The 18,285-nt window shown below is 47.6% G+C and overlaps 3 protein-coding genes across 7 annotated transcripts in view; 2 read left to right on the forward strand and 1 right to left on the reverse strand.

Moving 5' to 3' along the window:
- The window catches only part of LOC118510576 (cactin), a 58,587-nt gene extending 40,591 nt beyond the window's left edge, over positions 1–17,996 (reverse strand). Inside the window, exons 1-6 of one of the 5 annotated variants that reach the window (XR_004906039.1) lie at positions 17,770–17,996; positions 16,635–17,694; positions 16,447–16,559; positions 15,441–16,372; positions 15,264–15,376; positions 2,252–2,647 (exon numbers count right to left, since the gene is read on the reverse strand). Coding sequence is in view for 2 of the 5 variants with exons in the window: in XM_036052565.1 (XP_035908458.1) it covers positions 15,321–15,376; positions 15,441–16,372; positions 16,447–16,559; positions 16,635–17,694; positions 17,770–17,840 (2,232 nt within the window). In the remaining 3 variants the exon portion in view is untranslated. Of the gene's footprint in view, positions 1–884; positions 2,648–2,708; positions 2,857–15,065; positions 15,377–15,440; positions 16,373–16,446; positions 16,560–16,634; positions 17,695–17,769 lie in introns of those variants that run through there. The other 4 variants (XR_004906041.1, XR_004906040.1, XM_036052565.1 and 1 more) reach the window with 4 other exon arrangements.
- LOC118510578 (2-aminoadipate transaminase) lies at positions 344–4,685 on the forward strand. Its single transcript, XM_036052570.1, has 6 exons — positions 344–724; positions 2,965–3,083; positions 3,175–3,329; positions 3,468–3,617; positions 3,755–4,019; positions 4,082–4,685. The coding sequence occupies exons 1-6, from the start codon at positions 542–544 to the stop codon at positions 4,506–4,508; spliced, it is 1,299 nt and encodes a 432-aa protein (XP_035908463.1). The 5' UTR covers positions 344–541; the 3' UTR covers positions 4,509–4,685.
- On the forward strand, positions 8,700–14,698 carry LOC118510581. The gene is made up of 3 exons (XM_036052573.1): positions 8,700–9,979; positions 13,453–13,747; positions 14,141–14,698. Exons 2-3 carry the CDS (start codon positions 13,466–13,468, stop codon positions 14,447–14,449), a joined length of 591 nt encoding a protein of 196 aa, XP_035908466.1. The 5' UTR covers positions 8,700–9,979; positions 13,453–13,465; the 3' UTR covers positions 14,450–14,698.
- Positions 17,997–18,285: the final 289 nt, after the last annotated feature.

The following is an 18,285-nucleotide window of genomic DNA, read 5'->3' on the forward strand; positions in this document are numbered from 1 at the left end:
ATAAACGTGTTTAGCAGCGAATTGAAGAACCATTCGATACAGTTCACTGCGAGGAGCAGCAGACGGCAAAGCAATGGCATCAGTTCGTAAGGAAGTTAGCCAGCGCTACAACATGGACGTTCCCACCATGGACGTCTACAACACCGCAGACAAGGCCATCATGGGCATGGGATTGCCACCGGAGGAACTGCTCAAAGAATGCTGCTCACTGTTCCATCTGGCAACGAAAGAACGAATGGTGAGTTAGAATTTTCCCGCACCCGGAGCCTCAAAATCAACGATGGACCCCTCGAATCGGTCGCTTGCTTATCGCGCTACGCACACCAAACTGCGCACGCCATCCGTCAAAAGTTGCGCATCAGCATTGTAAACAAAGCGCATCAGCTGTACGTGCGCGTGTTGTTGCTGCTCGTCCGGATCCAAGTAACTCATTCTCGATAGCAGGAAACGCGTTCATTGTGTGGTGTAACTATTGGCAACCGAAGGTAGCATACAGGAAGTTGTGTTTTTGCTAGTGTTTGCGCTTGTTGAACCATTGGCAATGTGTGAAATGGATGGCAGCAATGCCGTGCAGCGTCGGGAAGTCCCGATGAACCACCTGTTCGATGGTGGCGAGCTAAACGTGTACGATCAGAAGATTGCCAACCTGTCGGCAGGTGCACCGGGACCGGATCTGTTGGGGAAGAGTGCGGAAACGTTCCGACAGGCAACGGAAGCGCGGGTTGTAAGTAGTGAAACGGGAGGCTGATGGTCCGGCGTATCACATGGGACGGGCAGATTGTGCGTGAAATGCGATAAGAGATTTGATTGTGTGTTTGGAGTGTGGTCATCTTAATCTTAGAGCGATTTGGCTATGTGAGGGGAACAAATGTTAAAAGATCTTCTTGACGTTATAAAATAGCTACGATGTAGCGTATCGTACAGATCCACTTTATTGATCAATTCCATTACTTTCCGTTTAAATAATACAAACTTAAATGCTATCCCCACCTAACGACGGTACCGGTAGCGCTTGAAGTGGAACCAGAGCTGAAAAATGTTGTTCTGAAACTGGCACCGGAACCCACGTTTGTAGCTAAACTCCCACTCGCGGTTCACAATCTTGAACGCAATGTCCTCGTACGGTGGTCCCGCATGAAACCGTAGCGTTGCAAAGTCTCCATTATCTGAGCACGGCGTCAGGAAGTACTGGGGTGTAGTGTTCTTGTTGATCAAATCCGGATAGAAGATGTTAAACTTGTATCCCTGCACAATCTTCGGCGGAGGATTGTCCATGTCGTAATGCGTCTGGTTGTACTTGTTCCACTCGAACCCGGTGTGAACGCGATTGAAGTAGCGTGGCTTTCGGGGTCGATACTTATCCGACCACAGGTACACCTGTGAATCGACACGCGTTTCCACGGAAAATTCTGCCTCATCGTTGTTCATACCGCGGCGTGCTTCTTTGCGCAGCAGCATCTCCTCGCGGGAGTAAAGCTCTTCCTCTTGGTTGATGCCGAGCACCTTCTGCCGCAGGAGGTCCAATATCTCCTCGTCCTTATCTTCGGTGATGATGTCGACGCCGGGTTCGAGATCGCCCGGCTGGAGATACTTCGGTTCGTAGCCACCCTTTTTGTACATCTCGAAACATTCGTTCAGTATGTCCGATTCGTGATTGTCGGCCGTGGGTTTGCTTGGTCCGGCTTCCGATTCTGATTGAGCCGCTGCACTGTCCATCGATGAATCGTCCGCCTGTTCGCCGGTTCTGGTGCTCACTCCCGAAGGTCCTGCTGCTTCGTCGTCCGATAGCTCCTCCTTCTTAACTTGCAATTCTTGCTCCTTCTTTAGCAGCTCTAGCTTACTGCGTAGGTTCTCCTGATGGCGGTCACGAAGCCGTGCACGAGCCATATGGGCCTTGAGCTGGGAAAGCAAACTCTCCCAATACCCAATATCCAACCCATCCTGCTGGCTGTTGATTTTATCCTCAATTTTCTTCTTCAGCTCGTCGAGCTGTTGTGCCGTTTTGCCACGGAAGATCTGCGTCACATCCTTCGCCACACTCTGATGAATGCCTTCACGTCTTCCCGTAGCAATGCGCTGCTTTTCCGCCTCCACCTTTCGCAGCTTGTGTATTTCGTCGTCCACGATAATGGTTAAATCCGTCCAGAAGTCCAAATTTTTCCCCTTCTCCAGCTCGTTGTACACTTTTATGTCAACCAGCAAATCTTCCAAATCGTCCAAACTCAACCCATTCAGGTAGGTGTACGGTTCGTGCATTTGCATCTCGATCGATTCCTCCAGGTTCTGCTCGGAGATGTACTGTGCGAGCAGATCGATCGGTTTGGCACGTCCGTCCTGTATGCGGATCTTGCTCCGTAGCTTTGCCTGCTCCAGATGGAATGTTTCCTCCTGCCGTTGCCATTCGTCAAACTGTGCCGCTTCCTTCGAACGTTGCATCAGATACATATCGTCTTCCCGCTGCTGCTGCTGATGTTCCCGCTCCAGGCGTCGCTTTTTAATCTTTTCCAGCTCGATAACATTCTCTAGCTGTGTTTTGCGATTCAGCGCCTCTAGCTCGCGGCGGGAGATGTCCTTCAGGCCCTGCTTTTCGAGCTTCTTCTTCCACACGAATGGGGCGGACTTTTCGCTCTGCTCACCCCACATTGTGCTGAGAAGTGAAAGGAGATTAATTAATTAATCAACTGAATTTTTAAGCGAATTTAGCGTACTTTTTCACTACACACACTGCTGGATGTTGTGGCTTGTGGAAACTGTAAACAAAGTGTTGGTCGAATGAGAGCTGTCAAACTGAACTGGCTGTCAGAAGGCTGGCAAAAATCATGCTTCCCATTTCGACATATAGAGGGCGCTGACTATCTGTCGGGGCCGTAATATTTGAAAATGTCGTTAATCTCGTAGTTAGAATTATTACTGGAAAATAAAAGTCATTTTAAATTAGCCTCTTTTATCCTATACCCTTCGCAGAAATATGAGCTTAACAATTCATCCTTCCTCTTCCAATATGGACCCACTATTGGGACGACGGAATTTCGCAAAACTCTTGCCTCGTTTCTGACCGACGGATACCGTAGCGAGGTAAACATGTAAGTGACCAAATCATCCCCGACTGCCCGATACGGCTATCATCACACCCCGTTCCGGTACCGTTGTTGATTCATCGTTTCCATCAATCAGGTCCGATCTGGTTCAAACCAGTGGCGCAACGAACGGGCTGCACCTGATACTCTCCACCCTGGTCGATCTGGCTGGCGTGATATTCGTTGACGAGTACACGTACATGATAGCGCTGGAAACCATAGCCCAGTTTAACACAATGAAAATAGTTCCAGGTGAGTTGACAATCTTATCGCTTGCCATTTGACTCTGCGCAAGGCCGCATGCTGGCCGCGGGTGGCAAAAGCGGAAGTATTAGCGGAGGCGGAACGCTTGTCGATTTCGAGATTTCTATTTGTCCTTCCCGCGATTAGTGCCCTTTGGCGCGGATGGCCCGGACGTGGCTTCGCTGCAAGCGCTGATAGCTCAGCACCGGTTCGCGGCGACGAAAGGGAAACTATTCTGGGGCGTTTATTACACGATACCGACGTTTCACAACCCGACCGGGATCGTATTTTCTGAGGGTAAGTGTACAATGCGCTGCGATTTCTTAGCGCCGGTCCCTGATAACAGGAGCTTCCCCCCCCCCCAAAAAAAAAGTTGAGTATCGTTTTACCCAATTTTGGAATTGTCGCCTCGTTTCCGTTTGTTTGATGCGCAGAAAAATGTCAACAGCTGATAAAGCTCGCCCGCGAAAGCAACATCTTGATTGCGTGTGACGACGTGTACAATTTATTGCACTACGATAATCCCGAGGCCGCACCGCCGAAACGGCTGTTCGCGTACGATATTGCCGATATGGGTCGGGTGGATGGATGGGCCGGTAATGTTATATCGAACGGATCATTTTCGAAGATCCTTTCGCCCGGGATACGGCTAGGATGGATGGAATGTCCTCCGCGGTGCGTTGAAGCATTTCGCAACAGGTAAGCTACTAAGGGCGTCGTATCAGGGGTGTGATCAAATAATGCAAATTCCTTTCCAACAGCGGAGTACTGAAAAGTGGAGGTGCAGCCAACAACTACACCGGCGGTGTAGTGAGCACTCTCATTCAGATGGGCTTGGCTCAGCGACAGCTGGAGCACTACAGCGTCAACTATACGATGCGGTTGAATGCGATGGCCGAGACGCTAGAGCAGCATCTGCCGACCGAGTGCAGCTTCCGCAAGCCGAAGGGTGGATACTTCGTCTGGATACGCTTCCCGGCCCACATCGATTGTGCGGAGTTCAATCGGTACTGTTTGGAGAAGTACAACGTGTCCGCCATTCCCGGCATTCGGTTTTCCGTTGCCGGGGAGGCTCGCCACTTCATACGCCTCACATTCGCGTTCCACGAACCCGACTATCTGCGCCGCAGTGTGAGAACGTTCTGCCAGGCGGCGAAGGATTATCTTGCAATAGCTTCGACGCCATAGCGAGGAACGCTGCTACCCCAACACTGCTTCCGGTGGGTACCCCTACACACACATCGAAATGCCACCTATTTTCCTGTTTTTTTTTATCTACACAACCCACTCGTACATAATCCACGATAATAGGCGCGGCACAAATAAACCAGCCCGCTTTGGGCTCGCAAAAGAAGGAAAACCTCGCTCATATCTTTTACACATCACACACCGGTCAGCAGCGCCGGTGCCGGGTGTCGCATAGATTGCGAGCACAGCAGTTAAACTTTATCGCACCCGTCTCTCCCGGTTGAATCTGTTGATTGAATACAATACGGTGAAATGGGCAGCAGCGGCATGTTCTTGATGGGTGGTTTGCTCGCACTCAGCCACGCCGTTCACGTGTTTTGCGCACGCATCGGTCGGCCAGCAAAACAAGTGGCCCGAAGTGTCTGGCAAATATACGCCAACATTGTTCGGGGGTGTGCTGTACACACAATCACACACACACACGCCGGCATGATGCAGAATGCATTGAATGCAATTATTTCTTGATAATGCATGAGGGTTGAGTGCGAAGATGCGACGCTGGCGACGCTGCTTTGGTTGTGAAAGAAAATTTTCCACTAGTTTGAGGGTGTAGTGAAATAGGTTTTAATTAAAGAAGACCCCCTCCGGAGGTGAAATGATTACAATGCGATCGTGCTTGTACCAGTTGCAATTCGTGCTAAATTTAGATGGATGAGGGACAGGATTAAATGTCCGCGGTAAATTGATTGCCATAAATCATGCGAGGTGGCACATACATTTAGGACCTTTTGCTTAATATGTTTGCTTTATATCTCGCTAACGATGTCGTTGTTATTGTGCATGGTAAGCCAAAAGGTTTAAAACTTTATGACTGAAATTGTACGACATGAAAAATGTGTGCGTTGGATGCTGATGTACAGTGACCTTAGTATTGTACAACGCAGTATACTTTACGGGTGAACTGGCTAGGGAAAATGGCACTCATGAGCCGATGAGAGTCCTTCGACAAAGACAGAATGGCCACAGGACGGCACTTAATAGTGTCTTAACTTAACTTAAGTTTCAAGCTCCTTTTATGCCAAGTCGATCAAATAATTCTTTGTTTCTAAACACATAAGCATTGAGGCTAGTCATCCATTAGAAGTTTGATGCGACGTTGAGAGGATTGGATTGGTAAATTGAAAGAAAATGGCTACCCAGATAATTCTTTACTACATTCTCCCTGCAAATCCTGGATCAGGACGCAAACTTCTGAAGAACAACTTCCAACGGCAGCTTGACGATGACAATTGATGTGAGATCAAAGCATGCATAATGTACGGAGGACGTGAGGTATGAGGGCTTAGACAGGCAGGTCTAAGTTACAAATCCTCAAGAACACGCTGCATTCCAGGATGATCATGACCATAATCTTCAGATACACTTTCGGACATGTACGGCCCCAGCTAGGACTTCTGAAACGCTGTCCAGATCGTCGTAAATACTCTTCATAACAAAGCTCTCGCCGTTGGCTTCAAACTCTAAGTTCGAAGTTTCTTCCTGGTTGACCAGTTCTTTCCTGGTTCCACCCTTCTCCTTGGTTGATAGTTTGGGTATGCAATAAAAGACTTTGCGATTGGAGATTGAATGGATTGGAAGAGAACTAGGGGCAGGATGCTTGTCTTTGGCTCCTTCCGTTAGTATCAGAGATCTCTTGTAATACCGGACAGACGGTGTAGGACTGAAAAAGGAAGAATAGCAAATCAGAACTTGAGAATATATCCTCAAGGATGTCTGAGATATGCTCTACTAGGAGCTCCTCTCCATAAGATTGTTCATTGAATCCAGATTCTTCCAGAGTGCTGTATCCTATAGGCCCACAGGGTTAAATAATGATCTTCAGGTCATCAATATTTGTTGACCTCAATTCTGAATCCTCACAATTCTTCTCAAGGTAGGATGGATGGGTTATACCATAGCAGCAGGGTTATTGCTTGAAAAATCGTTTAAATCAGGTAATTCGTTTTAAAGCATACGCTAATACATTTGATCTCGTCAGGTCGTTTTGAAGTGCATAATGATGTTGATAAGTCTAGGATCCACTTCACTCACCCTGTCAGATTAAAGCGGATCAATTTTATCAGACAGACGGCAGCATGGGAATGTGCTGAAACAAAAAAGGAAAAACATACAACTGGAAATACTAGCAGACATCCCTGTGAAGTGCCCACTTCTGTTGATAAGTACGTAGTAAATATCACATGAAACTACCATCAGTCAGAATAAATAAAAGAGAACCATTCGATGGAGCCATTCAACACCATCCCATCATGGTCCAAAATGTGTCAATTTTCATCATGCTTGTTAGACTGTGTTAATAACCCTATCGTGACTCTATCGGAGTTTGACGATGATGGGGTCCAGGGAAGCAACAAGCGGGGGATGATGTTTTACTCGCTTTTTTTGAATATTCCGCAGATCTATCTGCAAAGTGACGCATCGGGTTAATTGTGGTCACACTTTGGGACGTTCAAATTGAAACCAATCAGTTTTTCGGAACGCATGCGCATGCTCCCCGATGATACGTCACCAAAGATCATTTGCCTCTTAAACACAGCAGCAAAAAAACAAACAGAAAAATGATAATGATTTACTAAACCTCCCTCAATCGATTGTCCAAACAGTCACGCGGCGCATTACTACACCTCCCAAGCGATTCCGATCGGTAAACGACGGCCAGCTTTGTTTGCATACCACTCTCTGGACGGTGGCCACACAAACATCGGTACGGGGTTTGCAAATTCGATTGGATTGGTCGAATTTCGCAATCCACCTCCTAACACCCATCATCAGCTAAAGGACATAAAAGGGGAAAAATTGGTAGCGTCGTTGAACCTGCAGGGGTCTTATCTTATCGTCTTCGTTTCTGATTTCTGTGTTTTCGTCCCCCGGTGTGTGCACCCGACGAAAAAGGCACCTGTGTGTGCGCGTGTTTGATAAGCAAATAATACTTTAATTTTCCGATCACCTCCAACCTCCCCCTACTGGGTCCCTCTACCTGTCCTGTCGTCCAAGGGAAGGATAGAAATCGCTAGAAAATGTTATGCCCTTTTCGGTGCACTGTTTTCCTTCTGTTCCGGATCGGATCTTTGTTGCGGCCGGCTAAGACACACACATAAACACATGCTCGCGGTTCCCGTATGGTAGAGCTGTCGTATCGACTTTTCGTGGGGTTCCATAAAGAACGGGCGGAAGACCGGTGGTGAAGAAGATTTCGCGTTCGCCAGTACAAACAAAGCATGATCTCGCACTGGGGGTTGATCACGCACACACACACATGGACGTACGCTCAAAAACAACATCCACCCTCCCCCATTTTATTCTCTTTGGGGACTATGGGGTACGAGCGAACAAAGAGCGGCCCAAAAGTGGATGCGTTTGATGCGTTTGAGGGGTATGTACCGTCCATGGTGGTACAAATGGCGTACTATTTTTGAGGTTTAATTTATTTTTAACATGCAATTTTGCATATTTTGTTTTGTTATTTGAGGCCATCCGGTGGAAGATGAGGCAGTGGAGACCGGTGTTTACACGGCAAGACTAGGTTATCAGGCTGTGAGAAGGGTCCTGAACTCTTTAAGGATCTTCTTACAATGTATATGCTTGGCCTCTAACTCTTACCCAACCAGGTTCAAGGGACTTGGATTCTACTTTGGGTCCTACCATCAGGAACCGTACTCCCGTACCCGTAGGACTGAATGTCTTGCTAAGGGTAAAGATTTAAGCGATGAAGCCGGAAATGGGTAGGCCGAGCCTTTTCGAGGTAGTAGGGCCAACAAGAAGAACGAGAAGATGAAGAAGAAGAAGGATTATTGCGTTCCTTTCAGGAGACCAACCAATATGCAAAGGAAAGAAATAAACATCCCAGTAGCCGCCGCGGACTGTTGATCCTCATGTGTTTACCACTATTTCACCACTAATTCGATCAATTTATGCTTGCCATTATTTTTACTAAAAAAAATGTCCCAAAAAAATATTCCAGGTGTTCATAAAAAATAAAATTAAAAAAATCTCCCCAAAACTCGCCTCCACTCGCATCCATTGTTCACGCGTACTGTTTTTTTTTTTACTTTCGCGTTCCCGTCGCGACAACACCACTACACACTCACACACTGCCACAAAACGGTGGATTTTCGCGTGATTCAACACCCGCCGATGCGTGGTTTTGTTCATTCGCTTGAAATACTCGCGGCGTAGCGGATCGTACAATCCGCGGTTCGCAATCACTCTCCGTGCCGGTTCACACACTATCAGTGTGAACGTGAAAACGGAAAGACAACACACAACAAATAGAAGCGCAAATCGATTACCCAAGTGGAAGTGAAATATTTTCGAAGGTGCCAACCACTGTGTGTACCTTCACTTACACACTACACACAATACGCAAATCAGTGTGTATCGGGGCGTGTGGTTTGATACAAAAGTCAAAGGTTACTTTAGCAGTGAAAAAGAACGCAATCTCGCGTGGAAAAAAGAGGTGCATGAGCTTCCAGGGTGTGCGGTGGTGTTGGTGGTCGTTGCGAAGCGTAATCACATTAGGCAATGGTCGTCGGCCGGCCATCGTCGACGAGTGCTCGACGGAAAGGTGGTGAACGGTGGTGGTCGCCGTGACGGTACTGAACCGAGGGTTGTTGTTTCTTTAGCCGGCCGAAAAGTGTGTTGGCGACCGTACGAGGAATGGTGAAGAAAATGTGAAGTATCTGCCAAGGTACAGAGCCATAAGGGAGAGAAACCTGTCCACTCGTTGTGTGTGATCATCTGTGGAGACAGTTTTGTTGGTGACTGGATATTGCAGCGAGACACAGTAAGCTTCGCGAACCCACAATTTCGACGACTGAAAGTGTGCCATTTTATATGTCCCCGCGGCGCACTGTATGAGTGTGTTTGTGTTTGTGTGCTACAGTACAATATCAACCCCTTTGTCCACCCTCTGAGGGTAAAACAAACCGCCTCCCCTTCGCAGCATCCACCCTAAGCTGCCGTTGGTGGTGCGCAGTTTTTACGCCACCCTTGATCCGAGACTACGCGGGACACAGCACACAGCAGCATTAGCCGAAGCGGCCGCGATCATCATTAGCAGCACAGGTGCGCGAACTCGACGAGACCGCCCTACCGCAAAAGACGGACTCGCGAACGGAGAAGATTTTGGTTAGACCTGCTGGTTGCGTGTTCTGCTCCGTGGCGCTGACGTCACGGCACAAGCGAAGCGTAGAAGAAGTACTTCTTGTGTTTTGGGTTGCTTTGATTGAAGAGCATCAGAACGTTGTGCGTGTTGTGCTGGTTGTTGCTGGTGATTGTACAACACAATTGAAGTCAAGCTTTGAAGGAGCGTCGACAACAGCCCCCAGGAAAAAGTAAAGGGGGGACCCGAAGAACGATCGACAATTATCCTCTTGGGAGAGCTCGCAGCAGCAAAAAACAGTCCAAGACAGGTAAGAAACATGTTTTAATGGGTTGGTGGCAGTGGCAGCACCTCTTAGTCCACCGTCTTCTTCACTCGGGTGTGGAAATTGTGACCAATGAAGGAATCTAATGACCGTGCAAAAGACCAAATTCTGTGGCTTTTGTCAATGCAGAAGTCTGGGGGTCTGTGTAATTTGCCAGATTTTTGGTGTGTCCTCCTATAGTAGGAAGCATAAACCGCTTACGGGCAACAAGTAAACAGATTGTAATCTATCATTTGTAGCCTTTTTATAAGGGTCACTTTTAGGTTGGCGGCATGCTTCGCTTCTCTGTGGGCTATTAAGATGTTCGCTGATGCAATGAATTTACTTTTGAAGGTCACACCTCTTAAGGGCCAATGGGGTTGGTCGGATGTAATACACGGATCAATTCCCTAAAGTTTAACGAACGTACGGGCGAACGAAAAACCTGAAGAAAACATAACATGATTACACACACCGGCGGCTATAAAAAATGGGGGCTCTTGTTTCTAGGGGGCATTAATAGGAGCAGGCATTTACTTCGTATCTTGCCATAGATAAGCATATATGTTGCGCCCGGTACACCACCATAGAGCATTGATAGCGAGGCAACCCAACACACAGAGTGAGAGAGCACACACCGATCGTTGGGCTTACGTACCGCGGCGGGATACAATTGGACAAATCTTATCTTGCGTGGCCGGCTTGCCTGCTTACCCTCATTAAGCCTCACACACGGCGGAGGTGTACAGAGCAGTGACAACAGTGCGCTGCTGCGTAAAGTGATTAGGATTTGATCGATCGAAGATAAACCCCGTTGTTGTTGTTCGTTTGCTAATATTCCTCCGCATGCGATTAATTTGTATCAATCAACGCCCCGCGCGAGACATGCCGGGTATGGAGAGATTTGTGCGTTCGAGAGGAGTACACCGGGAGGAAATCCCACCCAGAAGGTGTGCTATGAATAGTTCAAATAGACACAGAAAATGGGAATGTCCTTTGGGATTGCTACCACTTTTCGCGTTATGATGGCGGATATAGAATCTTCCGGAGAGGACACGTACACGTTCTACTAAATTACCCTGTTGAACCGTTTTTAAAGCTCTCTTGGATTGTAACTTTATGTAGCAAAAAGGGCTTTAACACGTGTCACATAAAAATCTTCCACGTCTCCCACCGAACCGAGTGGTGATCATAAATCCACAATGAAGCAAAAAGGTGTTTAGCATTGAATTTGTGGCACTATTTTTTGCTTAATATCGTGCACATCTCAGGGGCACACTTCCGTGAGTCTAAGCTTGAAGCACGTAGCATTGTGAGCAGTGATCGCCCGGGTACGTTCTACGTACCCCTTTGACAAATGATGATGAGATTTGCCTCCTGGGATGGGAGGGAAAACCTATGCATTTTATAATAGTTTACTCGAGCGATCCCTCTGTATTACAGCAGCACGAGACATCACTGACCCATCTCGTCGAGGCGCACGGGGAGATTGGAATCATTTTTCTGTGTTGCCTCCCTCTGTAGTATCCGATTCCACGTGACACAAACCCACTAAATGAGCGTTAATCGATGTTTACCGACAGCAATTCCATTCTACGGGAATGAGGCTCTCTTCCTGTGTAGTATTTGTACATGTAGAGGAACAGGCGGATGATAATTGCGACAACCATTAAGTGATGTAATGTGAAGTTCCTATACATCTCGTGTGATCTCTCTTGTGTGGGTATCTTTCACATTCTGGGTGCATTTCTAGTAGAGTAGCTTGTGGATGCAACTATTCAATTTTAATTTCTGTTCTATTCAAATCTTTAGTCATTCGAGCATAATCTCTTCGCGTTTGTGGAACTCTGGAAGCTCTAATAGCCTCAGGATATCTTGGACTTCTTTTCTATGTATAGGTACTCAGCCCAGCCCAGGGGAGATTGGATTTCATGGAGGTCCTTTTTTGTGAAAGACTTTAACACTTGTCTAAGCCACCCCAGCCATTGAAAAAGAGAATATGACATCTCTTTTGGGTCTCTAAGTACCCTGGAATAGCACGCCACAACTTGGAAACTGTACATCCGCATAGTAAATACTATGTAGCCAATGCACGACAGATTTTTGTCTTTAATTTTTTAGGTTGTCAGAGGTAGTATAAGATGTAGTTAAGACGATTTTAAAATATAAATTGCGATTTTGTACTTTAAAATCCAATTTCGTTGCTATTTTGGTATTAATGTCGCTGATAACGGTCTGATACAGTTTATGACAGTAGATTAAAGATTGGAGCATTCAAAAGCCTTGGTCTGCCATTTTGTATTTCCATGGCTTAACTGCGCCACAGATGGATAGCAGTCAATCAGTTTATGGTATAGCACACAGGTTTCTGGTTTGATCGTCTGAAAGACGCGCGCCGCTTGGGACATTAATAAAATTCTACTCTTATACCAGATCAAACTAGCAGCCTATCGCCGATAACTGACAGCTAGTGCTTTGATTATCAAATATTCATAGTGGTTTCACGACTTCCCCAGGACTTCGCAATTGTTCTGGTTAATATTGAGCAAGACATTAGGAATTATGCTCAAAGAGAGACTTCTTTCTTGATACGCATTCTTGAAACTGGACGCTATTCAACAGGCAAGACAATAAGAATCTTGAATGTTGGTAGACACGTGTCGGCTGTTTATAAAAAAAACATATCTCATACCAATCATGAGCATTATTGCCCATTTTCATTGCGTATCATTACCGTAACCAATTGTCCTTCGACAAGGCCACGATTTCGTCCACGTAGGTTCAAGGGTTCAGTCAGCTTCGACACACACCTTCCCGCTGCCTCCTCCACTCCTATCCACTTGCCTGCCGATTAGTGTCGCGTAGAGCTGATGAAGACGAGCAGCACAAATTGTTGTACTGAGTAGCTACCACACACGGGGGGGAACAGATCCATCAAGTAAGGTGGCAGCAAGAAAAAAGCGATACAAAAAATACGTCACACCAAGTTTGCACATAAATGTATGCTTCGCGGGTCAATCACGATCACCGCCGCCACCGTAACGAAAGGCGCAGCTTCTCCCACCAAAAAGCTGTCCCCAGCAGTCCTCCAGTAGCAATGTCGCGGCGACTTCTTCGAGGTCTGTTAGAATTGATGGAAATTTATTGGATTGTTTTTGCTTGCACACCATCACCACCAACCAGGTCTCGTGTCTGGTGACACCGGAGCAACCCCAAACGTCACCGGGGTACGTCGGCTGCCTCGATCGTCGTCGCGATCGTGGCTGGTAATTGACGACATTTGCATAATTTACGCCTGGGCTAGAATTTCGGCGCATTGGTAATGAATGTGAAAGGAGGGAAACGAAGGAGACCGCTGATGCACAAATAGGATTGCATTTTGGGGGGGGGGGCTATCAATCACTTGCTTTGCTTTGGATTGGTTCTAATGCTCCGCACGATCATTACGGTTAATTTCGTTTCGTTTATCTGCATTGCAGGCGCAGCATCACCATGTTGAACCTCGAGACGGGTGAGATGGAGTACGGCACGGTCGGCGGGTACGACCGGGACCGTATCTATCTGGACAAGGAAACGGGCGAGGTTAGCAGCGATCCCACAGAGCAGATCGGTTCCCGGCGGCGGCGCACCAAGTTTCACGTACCGAAACAGTACCTACGGAACCAGTGCGGTATCATTGCGCGGCGGCCTCCACCGTCATCGGTACCGGCCGCACCGAGCGTCGGCTGTGCGATGATGGCGTGCAAGCAAAAGATGATACCGATGATGAAGGAGGTACCTGTCAAATGACATCCCATACACTCTGTACTCTAGGCTAAATAGGCTACACGATACTGCTCCGCGCGATGGACGAAAGTGAGGGCTTCCCCAAATGCGGCCTGACGCCTGATATTGCGGACGAGGTACAGATGATCAACGGCGATGTGTTTCTTGTTCTTGTAGCGAGGCAGGGAGAGTGATAGGGTTCGTTGAAGGATTGCGGGGATTTGTATGGGTCGGGGCTTGTCTGTGTGTGTGTTTGAGATGTGTGAATGTGAGTGTGCGTATAACCTGCAATCCACCCCAAAACAAACAGGAGGAGATGGTCTAGGGCTTAGATAGATCTAATGGCACTGGGCTAAAAATTAGAAAACTAACGCATCCTTTTCTTCCTCACCATTCCCGCAGGAGATTACGGTCGGCTATAACAGTACCGCCCATCTGCTCTTCCTGCTGCCACTGCTGTGCGTCACGCCGAAGCTGTTCGCGCTCGTCATCTCGTTCGTCGAGGTGATGCTGCACATGTGGGCGCACCGGAAGAACAGCACGAACGGCAACCCGGACGTCTACTACCGCAGCCCGATGCACGTGGTGACGCGCAACTTTTGCGAGCTGTGCCGCCACGAACGTTTGATGGGCCGGGTCGGCAAGCTGCAGGACGTGCGGATGAAGCAGATGCAAAACTACTTCCGGAAGGTTACGCGAAACATTGCCTAACGCCGACGGTCGGTCGGATTACCTTCGCAGTGCAGCTGCTGCTGCTGCTGTTTTTGTATACAACAATTATAGCAGCGCGACTGCGAAAGTGCTTCTGTTTCCCTGTTGATTATTAATTTGTTTTGTTCTTTTCATTTTTGCCCTTACCCTATCTGTGCTATTTTTTATCAATACAAATTGCTGTAAAGTGATAGGCGTATACGGACAACAGCGTACACATATGAATAAAGCAAACAAAAGAGCCATGTCTGCCTGCGGTGTTTTTTTCTGTAATGTATGGCTTTCCTTTAACTAGTGTTTAGCCTTAAGACTTCTTCTTCGTCTTCTTCCTTGGCACTACAACCTCGAGAGGTCTTGGTCTGCCATTTCTGGCTTTCTGTGATTCTGTGACTTGATTTTACCCGTAGCAAAGTAGTCAGCCCTGCGTACGGGGAGGCGGTCTGAATGGGATTTAAAACCCGGTCCTGCCATGTGAAGACCGGCGCCGTTATCGCCTCGGTCAACGGACCGCCCCCTTAAAACTAGCTGCTTAAATAATTGTAAGTATTCTTAAAAGTGTTCTATCGATTCGGATATTGCTGTAGGATCGATATGCTCGTGATTGTACCTCCCCATGTTCACGTTCTCAGGCGGTTGCACTAGATTTATTTAAAAAACTTGCTTTCCCAACCAGAAAGAAAAACGATTAGGGTGGGTTTTTTGTTAATGCTAGATCTGTTCTACTCTTTTACTTTGTATAATCCTCCCAAGGTTGCGAATAGAGTACTCGCAAAAACATAATTGAGCGTTCGTCCCATCACCTCAATGCGCTTACCTTCTGGTAGTTCTCAGCTGTCAGGTGAGATTATATCTGCAGCGCCACCCTTTTACGCTACACGTTTGGTTCGTACTCATTACCGTAGTCTTCCATGATCGTATCCGTTTCGTCTGTAAAGGATAAAACAGTTAGGAACATTATTTGTGAATTGCTGCAACCCTCCCGTAGAAGTACCTTCGATCTCCACGTAACGATTATCATCCGTCGGTACGATCGTAACGTTCCGAAGCTCCAAATTCCCGAGCACCTTCCCCTTCGTCCGATCCTCACCGTGCACCCGGGCCCGATGTTTCAGCAGCGAGATGCGCGCACACAACGAAATGCCACAGTCCGCACAGTCGTACGTTACCGGCTCGGCACACTGTTCGTGTGCGGCAAGGTGCAGCAACAGCGAGGGTTTGCGTGGAAACCTTTTACCACACTCCTCACAATCGTATGTCTGGGCCCGGTCGAACACCTGCCGCGTCGGTTCGTTCCCCTGTTCCTCCTCGTCGGTGTCGAAATAGTTTTCGCTCGCATAGTGCTGCAGCTCCGTGTGCTTCCGTTCGATGTGCACCCGTAGGTTGACGCGCTGCGTGTAGGAAAGCGCGCAGTGGGGACAGCGGTACGGTTTCTCGAGCGTGTGCATGGGCAAATGTTTGGCCAGCAAACTTTTGTACGGGAATTTGCGTGTACAGTGCGGGCAGGCAAAAATTTTCACATGCGCTCGGCGCTTGTGCCGCTCGAGATTGACCTTGAGCCGGAACGATTTGCCACACACACTGCAGCTGAACGCACTGCCGGGCTCCGGTTCGATGTTGGCCGGATCCAGCCCCATAATGACCATGGTATTTTCGTTCTGGCACAGCAGATCGAACAGCTCGCGGGGTGACATCTCCTGGCGGTGCTGCGCCTGGAAGTGTTCGTAGAAGCTGGTCGCGTCCGAGTACCGTTGCGTGCAGAGCGGGCACACGTGCGGGAACTGGCGAAAGTGCTTCAGCATGTGGCTTTCCAGCTCGCTCAGCCGGGTGCACTTTTTCTCGCATATCTGGCAGGTAAACTTCTTCACCGCACTCTCCCCGGTGTGAACGCGCATGTGAATGTTGAGATTTATCTTTTGTGAAAAGCTATCCAGAGGGGGGGGGAAATGAAAAGAGGGGATTAAATTACGGTTTGCGGAAATTGTCAATTACAACCGTACCCTTTTCCGCACACATCGCAACGATATTTCCTCTCCTTGGTGTGCGTAAGGACGTGCCGCGCCTTCATGCTTTTGAACCGAAATCCTCTGTCGCAGTGCTCGCAGAAGAATCGCTGCAATTCGTTTTTGGGCAAAGGTAAATCAACATAAATCAACATTTGAAACACGGGCAACACGGCAACACTTACATCTTCCCGCTTATCCTTATTCTTGTCCTGGTTCTGATTCCAGTCTTCATCGCTACAAATCGACGTGTCCTCCAGTGCCTCAATCGAGCCATACTCGGCCTCACTTAATGTATCACCTTTCGCCGTCGAATCTACACCGTCGTACTGCTCCGTGTCCGACTCGCCATGGCGTCCGTTAGGCTTTGTGTCCAGTGCTTCGATTATAAATATATCATTCGGAGCGATCTTTAGCTCCGTTTCATCGCCCAAAAGTTCGGTGCTTGAGTGTGCTTTCAAGTGCGTTTGATTCGTGTCAGCGTTCACACTTTCACTGTCACTAATATTTGTTCTACTATCTTCAAACTCTTCCACGATTCCATCGGATTCGTGGGCCGTTGTGGCAATGACAGCGTTGCTTGGTGTGCTGTCCACCAGGCCGATCACTTTGGTTGTGGTGGTGGTTTCTTTCTCTCGCTTCAATATCACAGCAGACCCGTCGTCTTGATCGTCATGTTCATTCGTATCCACATCCGACGCACGTGCCTCGTTGTCCGATGCCGAATGATCGTCATCTAGCTTGAGAAAGTAATATTTTCCATTCGCGTACTCGATACCGATTTCCTCCACCAGTTCATCGTCATCGTTCCCATCGACCGTTTCGACATCTTTCTCTTCCTTTGCCTGTTTCGTCAAAGATGCAAGTTCGGTCTCAGGTTCCCCAGCATTGAGATCGTCTATCAAAGCGAGCTCGTTCGCTTCCGGCACCTTATCCACGGGATGGATACCGGTTGCTTCGTCCAGATAGACGAAAAAATAATCTACCGGATTGTCCTTTGAACCGGGATCAGGTTCTTTCGTGGCGTTTGGTGTGTCGGGAACGATCCTCGGTGGAAGTACGGATGGTAGCGCGGTAGACGGTAAATAGCGATACCCGTGCACCGGATGACGCCCGAAGCTTTCCTCGGCAAAGTGGCAGCTGCATACTTTGATCTCTCCATCGGACAGAGCCTGCATAAGGTCGGCATCCGTTACTTGCAGCAGCGAAAACCATTGCTGCTGCACGATCGGATCGTCCGGCAAGCTGGAATGAGAAAAAGAGTAGCAAATTTGTTAGGAAAATCGAATAGATTACAAATCAAAACAACACGCTCCGTACTTTACGTAAAACACCGACGTATAGCTGACGACGTTATCGTCTGTGTCGCAACCTGGAACGACGCACTTCATTTGTTAAAGGTTTAGAATAATGGTAGGATTTCGAACACTGTACAACATTTGCGGGTTAGGGAAGTTTTTGTTAGTAAAAACTTGCTAGAATAAGTGTAACTTTGCTTCCAGCTTCTGGCTGGCTGTTTATTGTTTACGTTTTGCTGGTTGCGTTTATAACTCTATCGGGTTGAGTTGCAACTGTCATTGCTGCGCACAGTGGGACATAGGACAGCGGTCGCACCATTTTCTAAGCATTTTGCGTATTTCAATTCTAAGCAAATGTTGAATATTACAGAACGGTTTAGAATGGTAGAAATAATCTGTTTTACAATCATTTTGAGTAAAATAGATCAATATTAAAGTCTAAGAATAGATAAACACATTCTCTTTGCTACCTTTTATCCTTTAAATGAAAGAACGATCGTAATAAAACGTATTAAATACTAAATTTCTATCATTACAA

This window comes from Anopheles stephensi, chromosome 3, assembly GCF_013141755.1.
Source record: "Anopheles stephensi strain Indian chromosome 3, UCI_ANSTEP_V1.0, whole genome shotgun sequence".
NCBI classification, from domain to species: domain Eukaryota; kingdom Metazoa; phylum Arthropoda; class Insecta; order Diptera; family Culicidae; genus Anopheles; species Anopheles stephensi.

Excerpts from the sequence above, each read along its gene's own strand:
- LOC118510581 (XM_036052573.1), top strand. The coding sequence starts at position 13,466 with ATGTTGAACCTCGAGACGGGTGAGATGGAGTACGGCACGGTCGGCGGG. Across the intron at positions 13,748-14,140 it reads TGATACCGATGATGAAGGAG|GAGATTACGGTCGGCTATAA; the intron begins GTACCTGTCAAA and ends CCATTCCCGCAG.
- LOC118510578 (XM_036052570.1), top strand. The coding sequence starts at position 542 with ATGTGTGAAATGGATGGCAGCAATGCCGTGCAGCGTCGGGAAGTCCCG. Across the intron at positions 3,330-3,467 it reads CACAATGAAAATAGTTCCAG|TGCCCTTTGGCGCGGATGGC; the intron begins GTGAGTTGACAA and ends TCCCGCGATTAG. Across the intron at positions 4,020-4,081 it reads GTTGAAGCATTTCGCAACAG|CGGAGTACTGAAAAGTGGAG; the intron begins GTAAGCTACTAA and ends CCTTTCCAACAG.